The sequence below is a fragment of the Eumetopias jubatus genome, unplaced genomic scaffold (genome assembly GCF_037043125.1).
Source record: "Eumetopias jubatus isolate StellerSeaLion01/CBP00866 unplaced genomic scaffold, mEumJub1_p1.0 scaffold_8, whole genome shotgun sequence".
In the NCBI taxonomy this organism is placed as follows: Eukaryota; Metazoa; Chordata; class Mammalia; order Carnivora; family Otariidae; genus Eumetopias; species Eumetopias jubatus.
In genome coordinates this window covers 122278129-122296223 of record NW_028274814.1, presented here as the reverse complement: position 1 = coordinate 122296223, position 18095 = coordinate 122278129, and the positions used below count along the sequence as shown (strand labels likewise).

At 38.2% G+C, this 18095-nt stretch overlaps 1 protein-coding gene across 2 annotated transcripts in view; it reads right to left on the bottom strand.

Moving 5' to 3' along the window:
- Window positions 1-541: 541 nt before the first annotated feature.
- UTP20 (UTP20 small subunit processome component) overlaps window positions 542-18095 on the bottom strand; it is a 98022-nt gene continuing 80468 nt past the window's right edge. For both annotated transcript variants that reach the window (XM_028121621.1, XM_028121622.2), the window contains exons 46-62: window positions 16440-16606; window positions 15644-15785; window positions 14637-14753; window positions 13056-13226; window positions 12688-12819; window positions 12112-12222; window positions 10109-10188; window positions 9405-9474; window positions 9101-9283; window positions 8267-8398; window positions 7603-7735; window positions 6130-6317; window positions 5317-5388; window positions 3091-3390; window positions 2748-2874; window positions 1174-1319; window positions 542-870 (exon numbers count right to left, since the gene is read on the bottom strand). In XM_028121621.1, the coding sequence (XP_027977422.1) occupies window positions 715-870; window positions 1174-1319; window positions 2748-2874; window positions 3091-3390; window positions 5317-5388; window positions 6130-6317; window positions 7603-7735; window positions 8267-8398; window positions 9101-9283; window positions 9405-9474; window positions 10109-10188; window positions 12112-12222; window positions 12688-12819; window positions 13056-13226; window positions 14637-14753; window positions 15644-15785; window positions 16440-16606 (2427 nt within the window). In that variant the 3' untranslated portion in view covers window positions 542-714. The remainder of the gene's footprint in view (window positions 871-1173; window positions 1320-2747; window positions 2875-3090; window positions 3391-5316; window positions 5389-6129; window positions 6318-7602; window positions 7736-8266; window positions 8399-9100; window positions 9284-9404; window positions 9475-10108; window positions 10189-12111; window positions 12223-12687; window positions 12820-13055; window positions 13227-14636; window positions 14754-15643; window positions 15786-16439; window positions 16607-18095) is intronic.

Below are 18095 nucleotides of genomic sequence, written 5' to 3'. Positions count from 1 at the left end.
GATTGTCTTTGTTGATTCATAATTATTCATTATGTAACCTGGGTACTACTACATTCATTATCCATATATGCTACATACCATATCCCGGTTGTGTCCGCACAAGCAGAAATTTTTAATTTTCATGTAGAATTTATTACATGTTCACTATGGAGAGCACTTCTTGTGACTTACTTTTGATATCTGACAGGGAAAACTCACCCTTTTCAGCTTATCTTCCATATAAATTTTAGAATCAGTTTGTTAGGATAATATGAAGAACTCTTGGGATTTTACACAGATATGCCTTTAACCAATGGGATCCAGTTTGGGAAGAACTAGTATCTTATGATACTAAGTCTTGCTGTTCATGAACATGGTTATTTCTTCATTTGTGCAGATTTCTTTTAATGACTTTTGATAAAGTTTTATAATTTTCTCCATAAAAGTATTGCATATCACTTGTTTTATTTCTAACTTCTACATTGTCTTGCTATTTTAAAATATGACTTAAAAAAAACATTATCACTAGTGTCATGTTTTTTAGACAGTGAAGATACAGTAGTAGTATGAAAATGTTTTAATTTAAAAAATATAAGCATGATTAAACTGTGTAATATACAATCTGTGCCAGTTTAACTTAAATAATAAAACCTGCTGTGATTTCAGACCAGCAGATACATGGAGAAGTTCATGCTTTGGGGTAAATTGTGATACTTTATCAGCAGAGGGAGCATATTACTCCACTACTGCTAAATCTTTCAGGCTGTGGCTCTTTTGTCTCTTGGTCTTATAGCCTGGACGCAGGAACTCTATCTTTCTCTTCTTTGCTTCACTTTTATTTTTGTGTTTCTTCAGCTTTTTCTTGGCAGCAATATCAGGATTAGTTACGAACTTGAAAAAGACAGAAATTTTATATTACTTTTAAAGTAAATGCTAAACCAATAAAAATCAAATGCAGAAATGGGCCATTTTGTTCACCTTTAAATATCACACATGCAACACATTCCCATTAAAAAGAATCTGGAGCCCCAGCTGTAAAGTCGCCACTTCTCAAACACAACCGTTCCTCTTTCCTCCCTGAGTAAGTGTGACACACACATGCACACACCCCTGATTAAAAATATTAAGTCTAATGAACACACCATATTTTCAAACAGCAAACGTACACACCATATTTTCAAACAGCAAACGTACCTCTAAAGCCTTCCTCTTTTTCCGGAGTGCCCTTTTCTCATTAGCCTGTTTCTGTACTGAGGCAAAGGCTAAGGAGAAGCTCTCAAGTCCAACCAGCTTTTTGAGTAATTCTATGATTTCCAGGGATAGATTCTTCAGCATAGGATCTAATCACACACAGAGTAATAATTAGATAGTCATGTAGGAAAGGACACATTTGAACATCTATAAAATTAACAACATGCAAAATATAAACTCCTACGGCATTATCACTTATTACTTGAACATTAAACACTGATCTAAATCCAGCCTTTACGTTTCTGAGATGGGAGAATGGAAGTGTTGGGCATGACACTCCAGCCACCACTCCTCTGGGATGCACCAAGGAGCCCACTTTCTTTTGGAATCCTGGCTCAGAAGACACTAATTTGAGAACCTGACAGAAACATTTTGGGTTGCTTTATTAACCTGCTCAACTCTGTGCAGACAGGGGAAAGGTAAGTGTGTCTCTAGGCCCTCTCTAATTCATGGGTCATAAATGTTTAGCTCTGGCCATAACCTTTTTTCAGGGGGGGATCAAAGACTCTGAGAAGCTGACAAAAGTCTTTGCTTCCCCACCCTTCCCTGCCTTCTATCTCCCAAATGCAAATAACCCACAGGTTTTTGTATTCAATTTCAGGAGCTGTTCTGGGTTACAAATTTCTCGAAGATGGGGAGTAGTAGGGTCTTTTCTACCACTGAACCCCCTCCCCAGTGCCTGGCAGATATTAGGGGCTCAATAAATGCTGGGTGATGAGAACCAAAGCAGACCTGACCTTGACCATTGCTTTTCCTCTGAGAGGAAGGAAACTTTCTCAAGGTTGTAAGACTAAGAATATTTCCTACTTTGACATTCACTTTATTTTATTCTAAAACTTAATAATCCACTTTACCTCCTCTCTTTCCAACTCCCAATTCCTTCTTTTCCTATTATCAAAAGAGACTGTTTAGGATCAGTGAGGGAAATGTACCAAATGCCCAGGCAAGAAAAATGAAAAATAGGAAAAGTAAAAATATTTTAAAAGTACTTCACACTTTTAGGGCACGTGAGTGGCTCAGTAGGTTAAGCTTCTGCCTTAAGTGTCTGCTTTTGACTCAGGTCATGATCTCAGGGTCCTGGGATGGAGCCGCAAATTGGGCTCCTTGCTCAGCAGGGAGTCAGCTTCTCCCTCTGCCCCTCCTCCCTGCTTGTGCTCTCTCTCTCAAATAAAAATTTTTTTTTCACACTTTAGCCTTATAATTAACAATAAGAGAATATCATTCATTATTGTCCATAGCACCATGAGGTTTAGAACCACCTCAAGTTATGGATTTCTTTGCATATTTAACCTATGCTTAGGAGTAAAACATCTTTTAGGAGAGAAACATTCACTCTTCGACACAAGAAAACACAAAGAAGGCAGTCAAGTATAACAAATATGCCTTATTTGTTTGCTACTAATTGTTTTGATCCCTAGCACGTTTTCTTAAACTCTGGCAGGGAGGGAGGGAGGACAGAAAGGAAGAAGGAAGCATTCAGGAAAGAAGTGAAGATTCAGAAGACAGGCTGCAGTTACCCTGGTCCGAGTAGGTGCTGTTCATTTCTCGGAACAAAGGAGCTATGATCACTGGGAGATACGGCTTCACCTTGTCTATTCCAAGATCCAATGCTACAGCTCCGAGAAACTTAAAGATGCACGATCTCTGAAAGTACAGATCATTCATTGTTCGTCTGAAGTGTTTCTCTTGCAATCCTACAAACAGTTAACTTAGAAAACAAGGTCTCTTTTGGGGCAGATATTACTGCTGCAGTTTTGGGTTAAAAACTTCTAGAGACTTGGGAGGATTACTAGTACCACTAAAATGCTTTTTTAATGTATTTTTTTAAGTGACTACTTTCATTCTATACATTCATCACACCTTTAAGGGGTTTCTAGGTGAATAGGCAGCCTCCAGTTTTGCGATCCGGGACAACTTCTGGATCAGCCACAGCAGCGTGGCTGGCTTGCTGTGTTCTTCCTTTGCCTCCTCGTTCTCTTCTTTGTCAGGGTCCATCTTCACATGTGCACAGGACTTGTGTTCTTTCACTTCCCCTCTGGCCACACCATCTCCTAAAGCTTCTTCTTCTTCCATGTCTTCTTTTATCTTACCTTGCTTATCCTCAGATTCAGGTTCCAGTAAATACAAGACTTTGGCTACAAATAACAAATTCTTAACAACCTTAAGGGGGGGCGAGAGAAAGGGAGGAATTGGGACTTTGATTTTGAAATAAATACAGCTTAGTAAAATAGGTATTCTACACTTAGAAAAAAAAAATCACTGGGTATTGTACTATTAAACTGAGGACTGTTCCATATTTTGATAATCTTCAGCTCTACTTTATAGTGTATCCAAACCCATTTTCATGTAACTCATCTACTAGGCCTAGTTCTACCCTCCAAGGTCACAAAGAATACTAAGGAAACGATTTCATTCCAGACTATCCATTTACATTTTTAAGAGAGCTTTCATTCCTCCTCCATTAAATCTCTTCATACAAATAAGTTTCCATTTCTTGAGCAATGACTTTATACACAGCAATTCTAATTCAACTCTAAAATATCACTATTAGGTACTATTATCAGGAGAGAAAAGCAAGGCTCAGAATTATTAAATGACTCACCCAAAGACAAAGTGGTCAGCCAGGATTTAAGTCTTTAGAATGCAAGCCTAAGTTCTAAAGCACTGAGCTCTTTCTCCTCAAATCCCATTTCATCCAGTTAAACAGCCCAGGGACCAATTTTAGACTTAATAATAATGGACCCATATATTGAGTCCCTAACTCTGACATCCATGAAATCTCGGACTTAGATGTTTCACACTAATTATGTGAAGGAGGACGCCAAGTTGGTTTTGGGTTTCTTTACCTTCCTGGATGCTCTATTAGAGGTGCTATGTGCCAAAAGTTTCCCCCAAATGAAGGACTCAGAATTGTATACACTGTCCTAGGCTAGCCTGGCCATCAAGAATTCATGCCAAGATTCTAATTTCCTTCTTCTGGAACGTTGGCCTTCCTGAAGATAGTCCCAGTTTTGGAGGCCTTTTCCCCTTGTGGCAGCCACTTCACCCTAAGATTACAGTGAACTAAATTCTATAATTTCTTTCATCCTGGGTCAGTACTAGTAAATCCCTTCCTGTCCCAAGTTTCTATGGTTGTATCTGTCAACCTCCGTTCAGACTGATAATGTGGGAGACCCCACCTGCTACTACCCTGGCAGGATTTCTCTGGTCTCACTTTGCTATCCACCTAATAGCTTTCCATTCTTTCTCTGGCCCTGCCATATAATGAAGCATGCTATATTTTCATGAAAATGGGATGGAAGTATCTGGGTTAATGGCATGCTACTTGAGATCACTCTTTGGATACAGCATTCAGTTTCCAGTTGTCCCATAACTTAATCTACATTGCTGCTCTATCTTGTCCATAATGACAAGAGTCATGATCCAGTGCCTTGCTCATATCCAGATAACACATCTGTGTCATCATCTACCAACCCAATATGGCTTTACCAAAGGAGGTAAAAAATAAAGGAACAGTAGACCCTGTTCAAAAGTAATTGACATTTGCTGCATATTTATAAATGCTTCCCTATTTACATTTTACTTACAGTTAACATTTTATAATATGAAAATCCATAAAACTTTTTAGTGACTTATCTGCCTTCTGTTAAGGATAGACAATTCTCAGACCACACTGTAACATGACCATTATTACTTTCTCTTCAGCTTCCAGGGGTAAGGGAAGGAAATTCAGTAATACAGTTTATTGTAGAACAATCACAATCCAGTCAACCAACTAATGCCCTTCAAAGCTTTGGTCACAATGTGGAATAGATCTTAAAATTAAACATGAAAAGATAAATAACCTCCCACTGCATCATCTTTATTGGGAATTTTAAATTGGAATTTTTAATGGATCCATCCCCAAGATGGATCCCACAGCTGATTAGATTTATGTTATAACTGAACATATATTTCCATGTATGTCTATATTTAATTCCCCAAGCATTAAAATAGGAAAACAAACACAAATACCAAATGTAAGCCTATTCCTAGACTTGGTGCACTAGATCCCTACTATTAAACCAGAAGGATGGCAATACTTACCTGCTCTCCTAGGGACTGATCTAAGAATTTGGAATGCAATTGATGGCAAGAGGCTAGGGAGATACTTTTCATCTGTGAAAAGAAAATGGACATTGGCAGACACAATGCAGGATATTTCTTATTGTTTTTAAAAACTCCAAGTAACTAACAGTAATAGAACAACTGAGGTGCTAGATTTTGCTCTGAATGACTTGTATAGGTCTAGAGAGGGAAGGTCCGTGACCAGAAATTGTGTCATGCCTTCTACCTGCCCAAAGCACTTCAGCCCAAAAAAATGGGATACTTTCAAGCTCTGGGGCAATATAATCCCTCAGATTATTAGTAGAAAACTTGACAACATTCCAGTATCTTCCTTCTTTCCTTCCCTTCCATTTTCTACTCATTCAGTATTTATGGAGTTCTCACTATGAGTCATGCATTGTTTTAGGCCCTAGGAAATCAGAGATGGATATAACATGATCTCTAATATTTTCATGAACATGATCTCATTTAGGAGGCAGGATTGACAGTATTGATATCATTTAAAAAAGTATTTTCCAATGTTGATAAAGAATTTGAAGGTGGTTAAAAAAAAAAAAGAATTTGAATAGAGGATGAATTTGCTAAATAAGCAAAAGTCTGACTAGACTGATATAAATTATTTTGGAAAACCCTGGCCTTGAGGTTGACCCTTCTCTAGTTCCCACTACTCCTATAGAATCACATGTGCAACAAAGTCAGCTGTTAAGAATTTCTCCCTAGGGCCAACCCCAAGATAGTTACATGAAGCAGAATGAAGATCACAAAGAAAAAAAGGTTTTAGGGAAATCTTACCTTTTGCTCAAGGTCATTTGTTAGGAACCTTATTGCTACAGGTACTGAGAGTTTCTTTTTAGTTTTTTTGGCCTTCTGTCTTCTAATAAGTTCCTCTGGTTGGCAAGAGGCAAAGAGTAATCCAAAAATCTGGGCTGCAGTGAGCCACACCCAGCTGTGTGGATGTCTCAGGTGACAGTGCACATAATCTAAGGGAACCAAAATGCATTTTCAGATGTCTCAACTTTCCTGACTCTTTGGTGGTAAATATGATTAGTGTATGCATTCATTATCTATTATGTGCTTGGATTTAGGAACCAAAAAGGGACAAAATAGTCCCCGCTTCCCAGAAACTCTCAAGGAGTTAGGGAGAAGTGAGGTGGTGAAACACTGGAAACAACTAGAAAACCAACTCCTAACATGGTGAATGACAAAAGAGGTAGGAGTAAGCCTAGAAACTGACCAGTTCCATTGGAATTAGTTTCAGGTTCAAGGGAGATAAGGTGGCTGTAACACTTAACAATTTCTAAATTAAGTAACATAAGTAATATATATAGGCACACATTTGTTTCTAATAATTCTTGAAATCAGTGGAAAGTTATCATTTCTTGAGGCTTTCTGTGTGCCAGGCACAGGGCTAAGTGTGTTACATGTATTATCTTGTTTAGACCTCACAACAGTTCTGTGACATTAGAATTGTCAGTTCCATTTTACAGATGAGGAAAGGTTTCAGACAGGCTAGCTGAAGTGCCAAACTGTAATAGGCAAAACCAGGCCCGGGCCCCAGCTTCATCTGGCCCCAAAGCTTATACTCCTATGTTACCTGGCCACTCTGAAAAGTCTTGTGGGTTTTAGGGAACAGGATTAAAATTCTGGATGAACCAAGTCATATCTGAGTTTTAGTCTATGCTACTTTATTTCATTAACAGGGTTTTACTTTTGTTCTCTGTGTATTCTATTTTGTAACAATCTGGCCATGCCTCAGTGAAGTCATACCAGAGTGGGCCATATAGTAAGTGTACTTAAAGCTTTCACTTCAATGTCTATTTCCTACAGACTAATCAAAATTGAATATGTTAAATTAAAAATTCTAGGATCTTATTTTTCATTTAAAGAGTGATATATAATAAATGTCCCATAGAAATTAAATGGTTTACTAAATCATGGCACATTTGCATGGTGGACTATTTATAGCTATTTTAAAAACCCATCTACTGAATGTGTTATGGTATAATGATATTCTTATTTAGGTAACAAACAAGATAATGAAATGTATTACTTGTGAAATCATAAATACATAGTACTTTTCTTAGAAAGAAACGCTTTCACCGTAATCAATTTGAAAGGGCCTTTTAAATCTTTTTCTCATGGACTTTTTCCTGGACATTATATACTTTCAAAGTGTTCATATTCTAATTTCCCAAATCTGTTTTCAGTAATTCTTTTACAACTAATGTGTTTGTTTTTAGATTTAAATAAAAAGGAAACACTTACTCCAGATTTTATTCAACGTCTCAGAGGGCTTGGTAAACTGAATAATATTACATTCCTTGATGAGTTTACTAATCAGTGTAAGAAAACTAAACAGAAGGCGATCTGCAGCTTTTTCTTCAGTCTCTTCCATGATCTAAAAACAGGATGGATGTAAATCAATTAAGACAATTTCAAAGTCTCTGATGGATGTTTTTACTCCAGCATGTAAATCTGGACCAGGGTTTCTCAAAATCTCAACTGACATTTTGGGTCAGATAATTCTCTCTTGTGGGGAGCTGCCGTGTGCACTGTAGAATGAACTACAGCAATCCTGGCCTCTGCCCACTAGGTGCTAGCAGCACCCTCCACCCTCCACTTGTGACAAACAAAAAAATGTCTCCAGATGTTACTAAATGTCCAGAGTAGGTGGTGGTAGGCTGGTGAAATCACCTGCTGGAGAAATTTCTATCTTCATATACTATGGAAGATAACTTACTTTAAAACCTCATTAAAAAAAAAAAAAGATCCAACTACACAATTCTTTTTTTTTTCCAACTACACTAAATTCTTGCTTTCATTAATAAACATTTTTTTGAACACAAATACTATTTAATCTATTAGCTAAGCCACCTTACGTAAAACTACAAAAATTAGCAAAAGTTTTATTCTCTGGCAAATTACTTACATCTTTAAAGTTTTCGGGATCAATTTCCTTTTCAATCACAGGAAGAACAGTTCCAAGTCTTCTCTCAAAAGAGACTCCTTCACTTTCCACAAACAAGCCACAGATGAGGGCAGCCAGTTGTCTATTTAAGCTCTACCAAAAATAAACCACCAGAAGACAATGTTAACACAACTTGGGAGGCCATTTCCAAAATCATAAAATGAAGGTGGGCATGACTCTATCCTCAGTATTTCTTTATGATGCCAGAAGTCAACAGAATATGGACCTTTGGTGGCTAACATGAAAAATATGGAGAAATCTTCATACCCAAGAATAACATTTAAAAAAAAAAATGGAACTCATCATTATCCATTAATACTTTTTTCCATTGCAAATTAAAAAAAAAATCATGGTGAGTACCAAATAATATACAGAATGGTCAAATCAATGTTGTATACTTGAAGCTAATGTAATATTTATGTCAATTCTACTTCAATAATAAAAAAATTTTAATTAAAAAATGGAAATATTCATACAGTACCCCCATTCCCCATTCTGACTTTAATACTTAAAGCCAATATTATGACATATGTTGTTTATATTCCACAAACACAGGCCACTGATGATGGTGGTAGAGTCAGCAATGAGATACAATCATTGACAAAAATTACATTTCATTAGCTGAATAAGCAAAACTGAAAACAAAGATACTCAATGGTTAAGCACATAAGTGATACATTCATGTAGTAGTGTAATTGGCTGACAATCATGTAGTGGGACTACATATGTATTCTTACTTAAAGTGAACACCAAAAATAGACTTTTCATTGAAATATGACTAAAAGCAACCCTAACCTTTTTTGCTCCAAACCAGGTGGTAACCATTTCAAAGAGCCAATCTTTTTTCTCAAGGTTGATTTTACTGAGTAAAGATTTGATTGTCATGGATGCCATCTTTTTACACATGGCAGAGTCATCATTCACCATCATTAGACAAAGAGGAATAAAGAACATTGCGCAGTTCTCATGGAGCAGTCCCTAAAAGAAAACAGGCAGTTATGAGCACACTCAGACTGGAATTCTCACAGGTGCCCATATGGGAGGACTGTGGCTCCCAGGGATCAAGGGGAACACAGCTACAGTTTGTGATTCAAGGTACCTGAGGGAATGTGTCAAAGAGATAGGAGATCATTTCCAGTGCAGACTCTCTCCCAGTCTCATGTTCGTAACTAGGGCAAGATTAGATAGACTTGTTAGTATCTTTTAAATTTACCAATTTTTTAAAAAAATTTTAAACATTGTTTTAAGGTGTTTGTTTCGGGGCACCTGGGCGGCTCAGTCATTAAGCATCTGCCTTCGGCTCAGGTCATGATCCCAGGGTCCTGGGATCAAGCCCTGCATCGGGCTCCCTGCTCAGCGGGGAATCTGCTTCTCCCTCTCCCACTCCCCCTGCTTGTGTTCCTTCTCTCGGTGTGTCTATCAAATAAATAAAATCTTTAAAAAAAAAAAGGTGTTTGTCTATTTCTTAAAAAGTGGAAAAAACTCCATTTTCCCAATTTTAATGCATATATAATTATCATGCTACCATATAGCTTTAAATGTAATTTTGTTAGATTTTTTACCATTCTCCTTAAGTAGACTCTAATGAAAATCAATACCCAGACTGAATTCGAAAAGCAACGTACAGAACCGTCACAGGAAGCCATGCACATTGTTTGATAACCAAGTCAATGATTCACATGATAAGACCCTTAGAGAAGGTGCCATTAGGTTTAGGTTTTGTCATTTTTAAGACAGCTGCCACATTAAAATGAGAGGGGATACTAACTCTTTACCCCTATGTAGTTTGTGGCTTAAACTTACTTCAGTTGAGCAAGCATGAATTCCAAGTTTGGTCTCAATTTGTCACCCAGGGGATAGTCAAGAATATATTTCAGAAAAACCTAGAAACAGAAGTCATACAGATGATTATTTGGGTCCTGTCTCTCCCGGATTCCTGCTTCCTAACCTGCTTTCTGACACACACTGGTAAGTTATAAAGACCTTTCAGAAGAGTAATCAATCAGGTGAAGCCTGCCTTCTGAGTCAACAATGCACTTTCCTTTCTCCTCTGACCTCACTTACTCAGGTCCTGCCCCATGTGCCTGATTACGACTCAAGTTCTGGCCTACCACTGGCATGGTTGTTTTGGGCTCCAAATCTAAGCTCACATGTAGGAAGCACCTCTCTTCCATAGTTGGTATGCTGTGGTGGACTCAGTATGGACTGTGGTTCAACCCTGTATTTCCCCCTGAATAAGAATGACAATGGTAATAACATTAATACTGATAATACTATTTATTAAACATCTTCTATATGCCAAACACTGTACTAAGTGTTTTGCAGTTAACTGTCATCAGTCCCTTGGAAGGTAGGGGATATTGACCCCATTTTACAGATGAAGAGAATGACGTTGGAACAGAGAGGTAAGTTAACTTGCTCAGATGACAATGCCAGAATTCTATGCCTCGTCTATCTGCATCCAAAAGCTCTGTTTTCAAGCGATTATACTAATCAGCCTCTTTTACTAATAAACTGCAAAAGCTAAGGCACATCGTTATACTTCTTAAGGCCTATTTTTTTCCCAGCCATAAAATGGGGGTATTTCTTCTGAAGGGTAACTCAAACAGAAGTCATGTATGTAAAGTTCTGGACACACAGCTAGTGCTTAATAACTAATAGCTGGCCCTCCCCTCCTTCTTCCTAACAATACTCAAGGAGACTTTTTCTAAAGACCTGCTTCCACCCTTTCCAACGTGGCCTCCTCAGCAGCCCACAGCTTCCTTCAACCCCAAGTTCATATTTCCAGTTCAGACCCTTCTATCCTGGATGTGATATGCACTCATATAATCATGGATGAACAAATGTATAAATACAGATCTTCTCATGTCACTCTCCTCCCATGATTTCAACAGTTTTCTGCTATTAGAATAAAGCCCTAAAGTCTTTAACAAGACCATAAGGACTTGCCTGAACTGGCTCCTTCCCCATCTTCGTTTAGCTCCTCCAAAAAGTGAGGCCCTTACCGACCTCAAGGTTTACCTTCCTCAGGCTTTGGCTACCTCCTTCACCCGGAAAGCTAATCCTTATTCTTCCTTCACATTTTGGCTTATAAGCCAATCCTCAGGAAAGTCTTCCCTGATTCTAACACCAGGGTGGTCCTCAACCTGATCATATGCTTTTCCATATTTTCTCAATTCTAAGAGGCACAGTTTTTCACATTTTAACATCTCTGAAATCGGGCTATGTCTTAAAATTGATGGCATCTTACCGTGTCATAGATTTTTCTTTCTTTGAGGTATATAAATAATGGTGTGTCTTGTAAAAGATGAAATAGGATGGCGCTTTCCCTCTCCTGGCACTTAGTATGGTCTGTAATTAAAGAACTGTGGAATTTTTGCTTTGTGCCTGTCTACTGTAAAAATTTCATTGGTAGGGACTGTAAAAATTTTGTTGACTGCCTTTCCAGCAGCACCTGGCACCCAGTGATATGCACAGTCAGTTGATGACTGGACCAATGGATGGAAACCTTTGGTGCAGGTTACTATGCTGCAGAAGGAAAATGTCTTCACCCATGTGAAACATTCCACACGTTATGGGCTATCACTCAAAGTGCTCTATGTTAACTGAAAATGCCCTAAAGACAAAGCAGAGTTGCTCCTCAGACTTGGTAAGTAAATGGGTTCCTGAGTCTTAGAATAAAGCAACAACAATGTGACACAAAATCATCTTCAGAATTCAGCCAATGTTGACATGTCTCTATCTAAAAACCAAACCGAGAAGACAGGACCCAATCCTTGCTATGGGAATAAGGTCTCTCTACAAACCTGTCTGCACTGGACTCTGACGGGTTCGCTTTGTGCAGAAATTGCCAACTTAGATACTTTCCGCATGACATCATCGATTTCCGGGACCAACAACTTTCTTGATAAAATGGCCTAAGATACAAAAGGAAAAGACATCTAATTTCATGTTCTACTACAGATGGGTGTAAGCTGACCTGATGTTAAAGCAGTCATAGGCAACTTCAAAAATAATGGAAGTAATCTCCAAAAGAAAAAGAACATACACTTAAAAATATTTAAAATGGTGAATTTTAGGTTTTATATAGATTTTACATTTAAAAAAAAAAGGAAAAAAACTCCAATGTCCAATACAAGCATGGTATTTTTTAACCTATATTTATTTTCCTATATTTTTATAGAAGTCTCTGGAAGTGTTAATAGAGAGTTCACGTTCAAACATTTAGTAAGTAGATATATTAACTTACAATTAATCCACCAAAATCATAACAATGTTTATAAATTAATTTTGGAAATCTACAGCTAGTCAAAACTCTATGCTCCACATTATTCTAAGTATCTAACCCGAGACTCAAATCCAACATTCTGGTGACACTGTACCTTCAGAAGACCGAATGCAGTAGCCTGTCTTGAAGTATCATAAATGTCTTCCTCAGCATATGCTAGTAGAACTTGAAGCTGCTTCTCGGTTATCTGGTAAGACTTCACTTTCTTCACAAGTATGGTCACACACTGCAAATTATAATAGTGAGGTTAATAACCAGGACATCCTACAAATGAAGATCCACTGAAATGGTATGGACTTCATACAACATCAATGCTTTTTTACACAGGATACCAATCCTCTGGCCTTAGCAAATTAATCTGGAAAAGATTCTGGCCAAGACTACAAAGGATGATGGGGAAAACTATTCTTTTGATGTTAATTATGGTCCTGGCTATTTTAAGTACAACTGAAAACACCTCACCTTGAAACAATTTACCACCAGGTGGAAGTTCTGGCCCCTGGCAGCTCCAAGTTTTGCATAGTCCTTCAGCAAAAGGAAAAGGTGTTTGGTCAGCTGTTCTGCTTTTGTTTCTATGGAAGGCAGAGGGAACCTCAAGACCCAGATCAGGCATTGTAAAGCACCTGTGATCACCTGAAAAACAAAAACAAAAACAAAACCTATCAACCTGTGTAGTGACCAAACGCAATAACCCAGCACCCGAGGCTGGGTAGACTCTAAAAGCAATCAAGTTGGAAGAGTGAAATACTCTGTCCAGCCCAGTCTGGAAGCACTATACCAAAAGCCTAAGAAGACAGGAAGGTTTCCTATTCTCTATGGTAGAACTTGTTGTTTCTCCATGGCAAGTAAAGATATACTGCAAGCAAGTTAAGAAAAAGTGGTCACTGTATTCTTAACCTGTATGAATAAATGATTGGATGGGCTGGCCAATTTTAGCACCTTTGTTTTGTGTATGGAAAAAAACATTATAAATGACTTCTATTTTCTAGAATGGTACTTTATCCACTCTAAGCATATGTGTATAAGGTATTCTATATATTAGAAATACAAAGATAAAGAGAACACGGTCCCCCTATTTTCATTCTTTTTTTAATTTTTAATTTTATTAAGTAGGCTCCATGCCCAGTGTGGGGCTAGAACTCACCACCCTCAGTTCAAGAGCTGCATGCTCTACCAACTGAGACAGTCACCCCACACCATCCCTCTATTTAAGGAACAGACAGCTGGCTCAGAAATTAAGCATGGGAACAATACACTATAGAATTTAATATAGTTAAGTGCTGTGCAAAAGATATGAAAAACATATGCTGGAACCAAGCAATTACATGAGAATCCGTGAACCTCTGGGCTAAACCTTTGAGACTGTTGAGATCACCTAGTTCAGCTCTACCTAACAGATCCATGCTATTCTGGTTGCTGTAATGGTCTTTTTGGACTGAATTAGACAAAGACAAAGGAAAGGCCTTGGGAGTCACAAAGACCAGGGATCATATCCCAGCTCTGTAGTTTATTACCTATTTGACTACACAGATGTTACTTAACCTCCTGGCACCTTCACTCTAAGAGAGGTAATCAGAAAATGGGAGAAGTGTAGGCTCTGGAGTCTGACAGACTGAGGCTCATATACTAGATCTGTGATCTGGGCCAAGTCACTTAGCCCAAGGCCTAGTTTTCTCATCCATAAAACAAAAGCATTAATAATATGTGCCTCATGGGTCATTATGAGGATTCATACCAGTGGGGGGTAGTAGTATCAAGGTTGATGGAGAGGATTAGTGCTGACACGGGGACCCCACTACTCACCCTCAAAACACTGTTGTGAGGATCAAATGAAATAAGTAATGTACGTTCCAGGGCTTGTAAAACCGTTAAAGGCTATCCAAATACATGGGATTATTACACTGGAAAGCAATGTAATGCAGGGAACAGAGGTAGTTTATAATATCATAAATCCACTTAAAAACTCAATCATCTTGTGAAGCACAAGCCTTGAAGTTCTGGATATTTTGCACAACATGGCTCTTGTGAAGGAACAGAACTCACCTTCACATCCATGGAAACCAGGCAGTCTATGAGGAGAGAGACAAAAGGATCCAACATTTCCAGAATAGGTTCACTTGAAGACTTGATCTTGGAAGTCTTCAGACTCAGATGTAGCAGCTAGAAGATTCAAAACGATATTTCACATCAGTTGCCCACAAGACCAAATGAGTTAGGTAAAGGTGAAATGATTTTAAGAGACAAACATGAAATGTTAAGATGCTTCTGTCCTAATGTGACAAAATTTTGAAGGAATGGGAAAGGGCCTGGGACACTCTCTTGTAAGTGAAGAAAGTGGGAGCTCAGGATGGAGCTGAGATGCTAAGTTCATTTACCAAGTGATTACCCAGCAGTTACTTTGATTTAGGTGCTGGCTCTGCACATAGGACACAGCAGTGATCAAGATGAACACAGTCCCTGCATGATGGATCTTAGCCAGGAAGACAGACTAGCAAATAATTAATTGTAAATGCAGTGTGCTTTGAGACTTCTGTGGGGGACCCAGGCAAAGGGAGGAGCATGTGGTGAGGTCCTGGAGTGGGAAGAGTGTGGGACTAAAGAACGGAAGCTGGGGGGCTGGGATGTGTGTTGCAGTGGTACAAAAGGAGGCTAGGCCTCATAGCCCAGATGAAGGACTGGGCTCTCAGGAAAAAAGGGAGCCAATGAAGGGTTTTAAAAGGAAATAAATGATCAAATTTTTGTTTTTAGAAGCTCACATCTTTTTAAAAAAAATTCAGAATAAATTTAGAGATGTCCATACAAAACAATAGTGAACCCATAATAATAATGTTAGAGGTCAGAATCATTAATTCTGAGATAATTATATCATCAAAATAAGTACTGGAAGAGAGAAATGGTAAATGGACCAATTCACCTTTAAAAAAAAGTCCCATAATTTACTTACAGTAAGGCATTTACAGTGGAAATGAGCAGTACTGGAAATCTAGCAGAGGATTAAAATAGCCACACTCACTGCGGGTAGCAAATTGCATTTTAAGGTTAATTCTTACCCGAAGCCCGGACTCAATAAATATGTGCATGTTGGTTTTCCTGCTCACAGCAGCTTTCTGCCCACCTCGAACTGGAGTTGGGGGGAGCAGAAGACAGCTCTCGGGTGGGAGACGTGGATCTAGTGCATGGGCTCCTGGATTTCTGTCAATCACGAAGGAGAAACAGGGAGAACACTGTACGCTGCACTCCAAGCAGTTACTGTGGCCCTGCCTGGTGAATGGAGCCCAGCGCTAAGTAATGTGCTGCTCACTGTGGGCATTTTCTCTCCTTTAACCATGAGAAACAGATTCTTACGTTGTTCATCAAGGTTGTACACAACCCCAGAAAGAGATACGAGATTGATGAACACACAGTTAAGATGAATAGTAAGGAGACACATCTGAATTTTGAAAACATATGCCAAAGAGTTTCTTTTAGAACCAGAAGCAAAATCCAAAGGAAGGTATTTTAAAACCTTTTAAGGTCTAAATATGTGTTTAATCAGTATATATTTAAAATCTATCCTAATTTTGATTCAATAAATAAAACAAAAATGGTCTCAGAGAAATGCCAAAATACCTGGCTAACTCATTCATTTATTGGAAAAATAATCTCAAGGTGAAATTTATCACTTGGAAGGACGTTAGCTCAAACACCACTAAGTAGTACCATCTTATAACTCAGACAAATACATATATATATACACTACTAAGGTAAATTATTAAATTAATCCACTTACGAGTAAGAACTGAATGGCTTATCAGAAGCAAGCACCTAAGGATAGGTTTTTTTTTTTTTTTTTTCTTTCAAACTTACTTTTCTTTTTCTGTTAACAGGGGGAGATTTTCACTGACCAAACCATAACTGAGCAATAGAATGGATTCTGCAGTCATTTCCTGATTTACAATTAATCCTGCTATGATTCGGCGCAAGGTTTCATGAACTTTCCGGGCCAGTTTTAAACTTGTGGTATTTTGTAAGATCTAAAGGCAAACATAAATATCATGCTGAGGTAACACAGAACTGCATTTTCATTTGTTGTAATGGTAGTTTTTAAAATGTATATTTGCTTTTTAATATATGTTTGGTTTTGTTTTCTAATTAAAAAAGAAACATTCTTAATAAAATTTCAAGTATTATCTACACATAACCTCAATTCCAGAGACAACCACTAGCAGCAGAAAGTGCACCTCTGAATTTCTTTACTCCCTCTTGTGCTCTCTGTTGGTAAGAATTTGGGGCACAGGGTTGGAGATATGATGTGACACTTGGAAGATGTGAACCCTCTAAGCGCATGAGGGGAAAGCACACACACATAGACATTAACAAAATGCAGTCACTACTCATCTGAAACCATGCTAATAACATGCTATGATGGCCAAGCGTCAGGGTTTGATATTAGTCATTGGGCCAAATCAGAGGAACTTAATGGGAATCCAAGACCACCAACCCCAACACAAACCTCAGCACTATAAAGCTATTCCCTTCCCTTGCACAGGACATGGTATTAATAACTTTCATTACCTTGGAGGAACTTGATAATATACATGGAAAATTCACATGCTCTGTTGACTTTTTTTCATCCTCAAAACATATCTAACATTCTTAGGTTTAGATAAGATTAATGCATGGTAGGAACAATTACAGAGTTAATCTAACACCAAAACATTTGGAATTATGGTTAATTCATGTTATTAAATAGTGCTGGTTTTAGTACATAAAATTGTAATAAAAGGAATTATTAACATTTATTGAATGTTCACTCCTCCAGTAGGCACAGAGAACATTACGAAGGTAAGTAAACTACAGCCCCTGCCCAATAGGAGGCAGAATGAAAACAGTGCAGAACCCCAAAGATACAAATGTAGGGATCCGAAGGGGTACGTGCACCCCGATGTTTATAGCAGCAATGTCCACAATAGCCAAACTGTGGAAAGAGCCAAGATGTCCATCGACAGATGAATGAATAAAGAAGATGTGGTATATATATATATATATATATATATATATGTACACACACACAATGGAATATTATGCAGCCATCAAAAGGAATGAAATCTTGCCATTTGCAACAATGTGGATGGAACTGGAGGGTGTTATGCTGAGTGAAATAAGTCAATCAGAGAAAGACATGTATCATATAACCTCATTGATAGGAGGAATTCTTAATCTCAGGAAACAAACTGAGGGTTGCTGAAGTGGTGGGGGGTGGGAGGGATGGGGCAGCTGGGTGACAGACATTGGGGGGATATGTGCTATGGTGAGTGCTGTGAATTGTGCAAGATTGTTGAATCACAGATCTGTACTTCTGAAACAAATAATGCAATATATGTTAAGAAAAAAAAAAGAAGATAGCAGGAGGGAAAGAATGAAGGGGGGAAATCGGAGGGGGAGATGAACCATGAGAGATGATGGACTCTGAAAAACAAACTGAGGGTTCTAGAGGAGAGGGGGGTGGGGGGATGGGTTAGC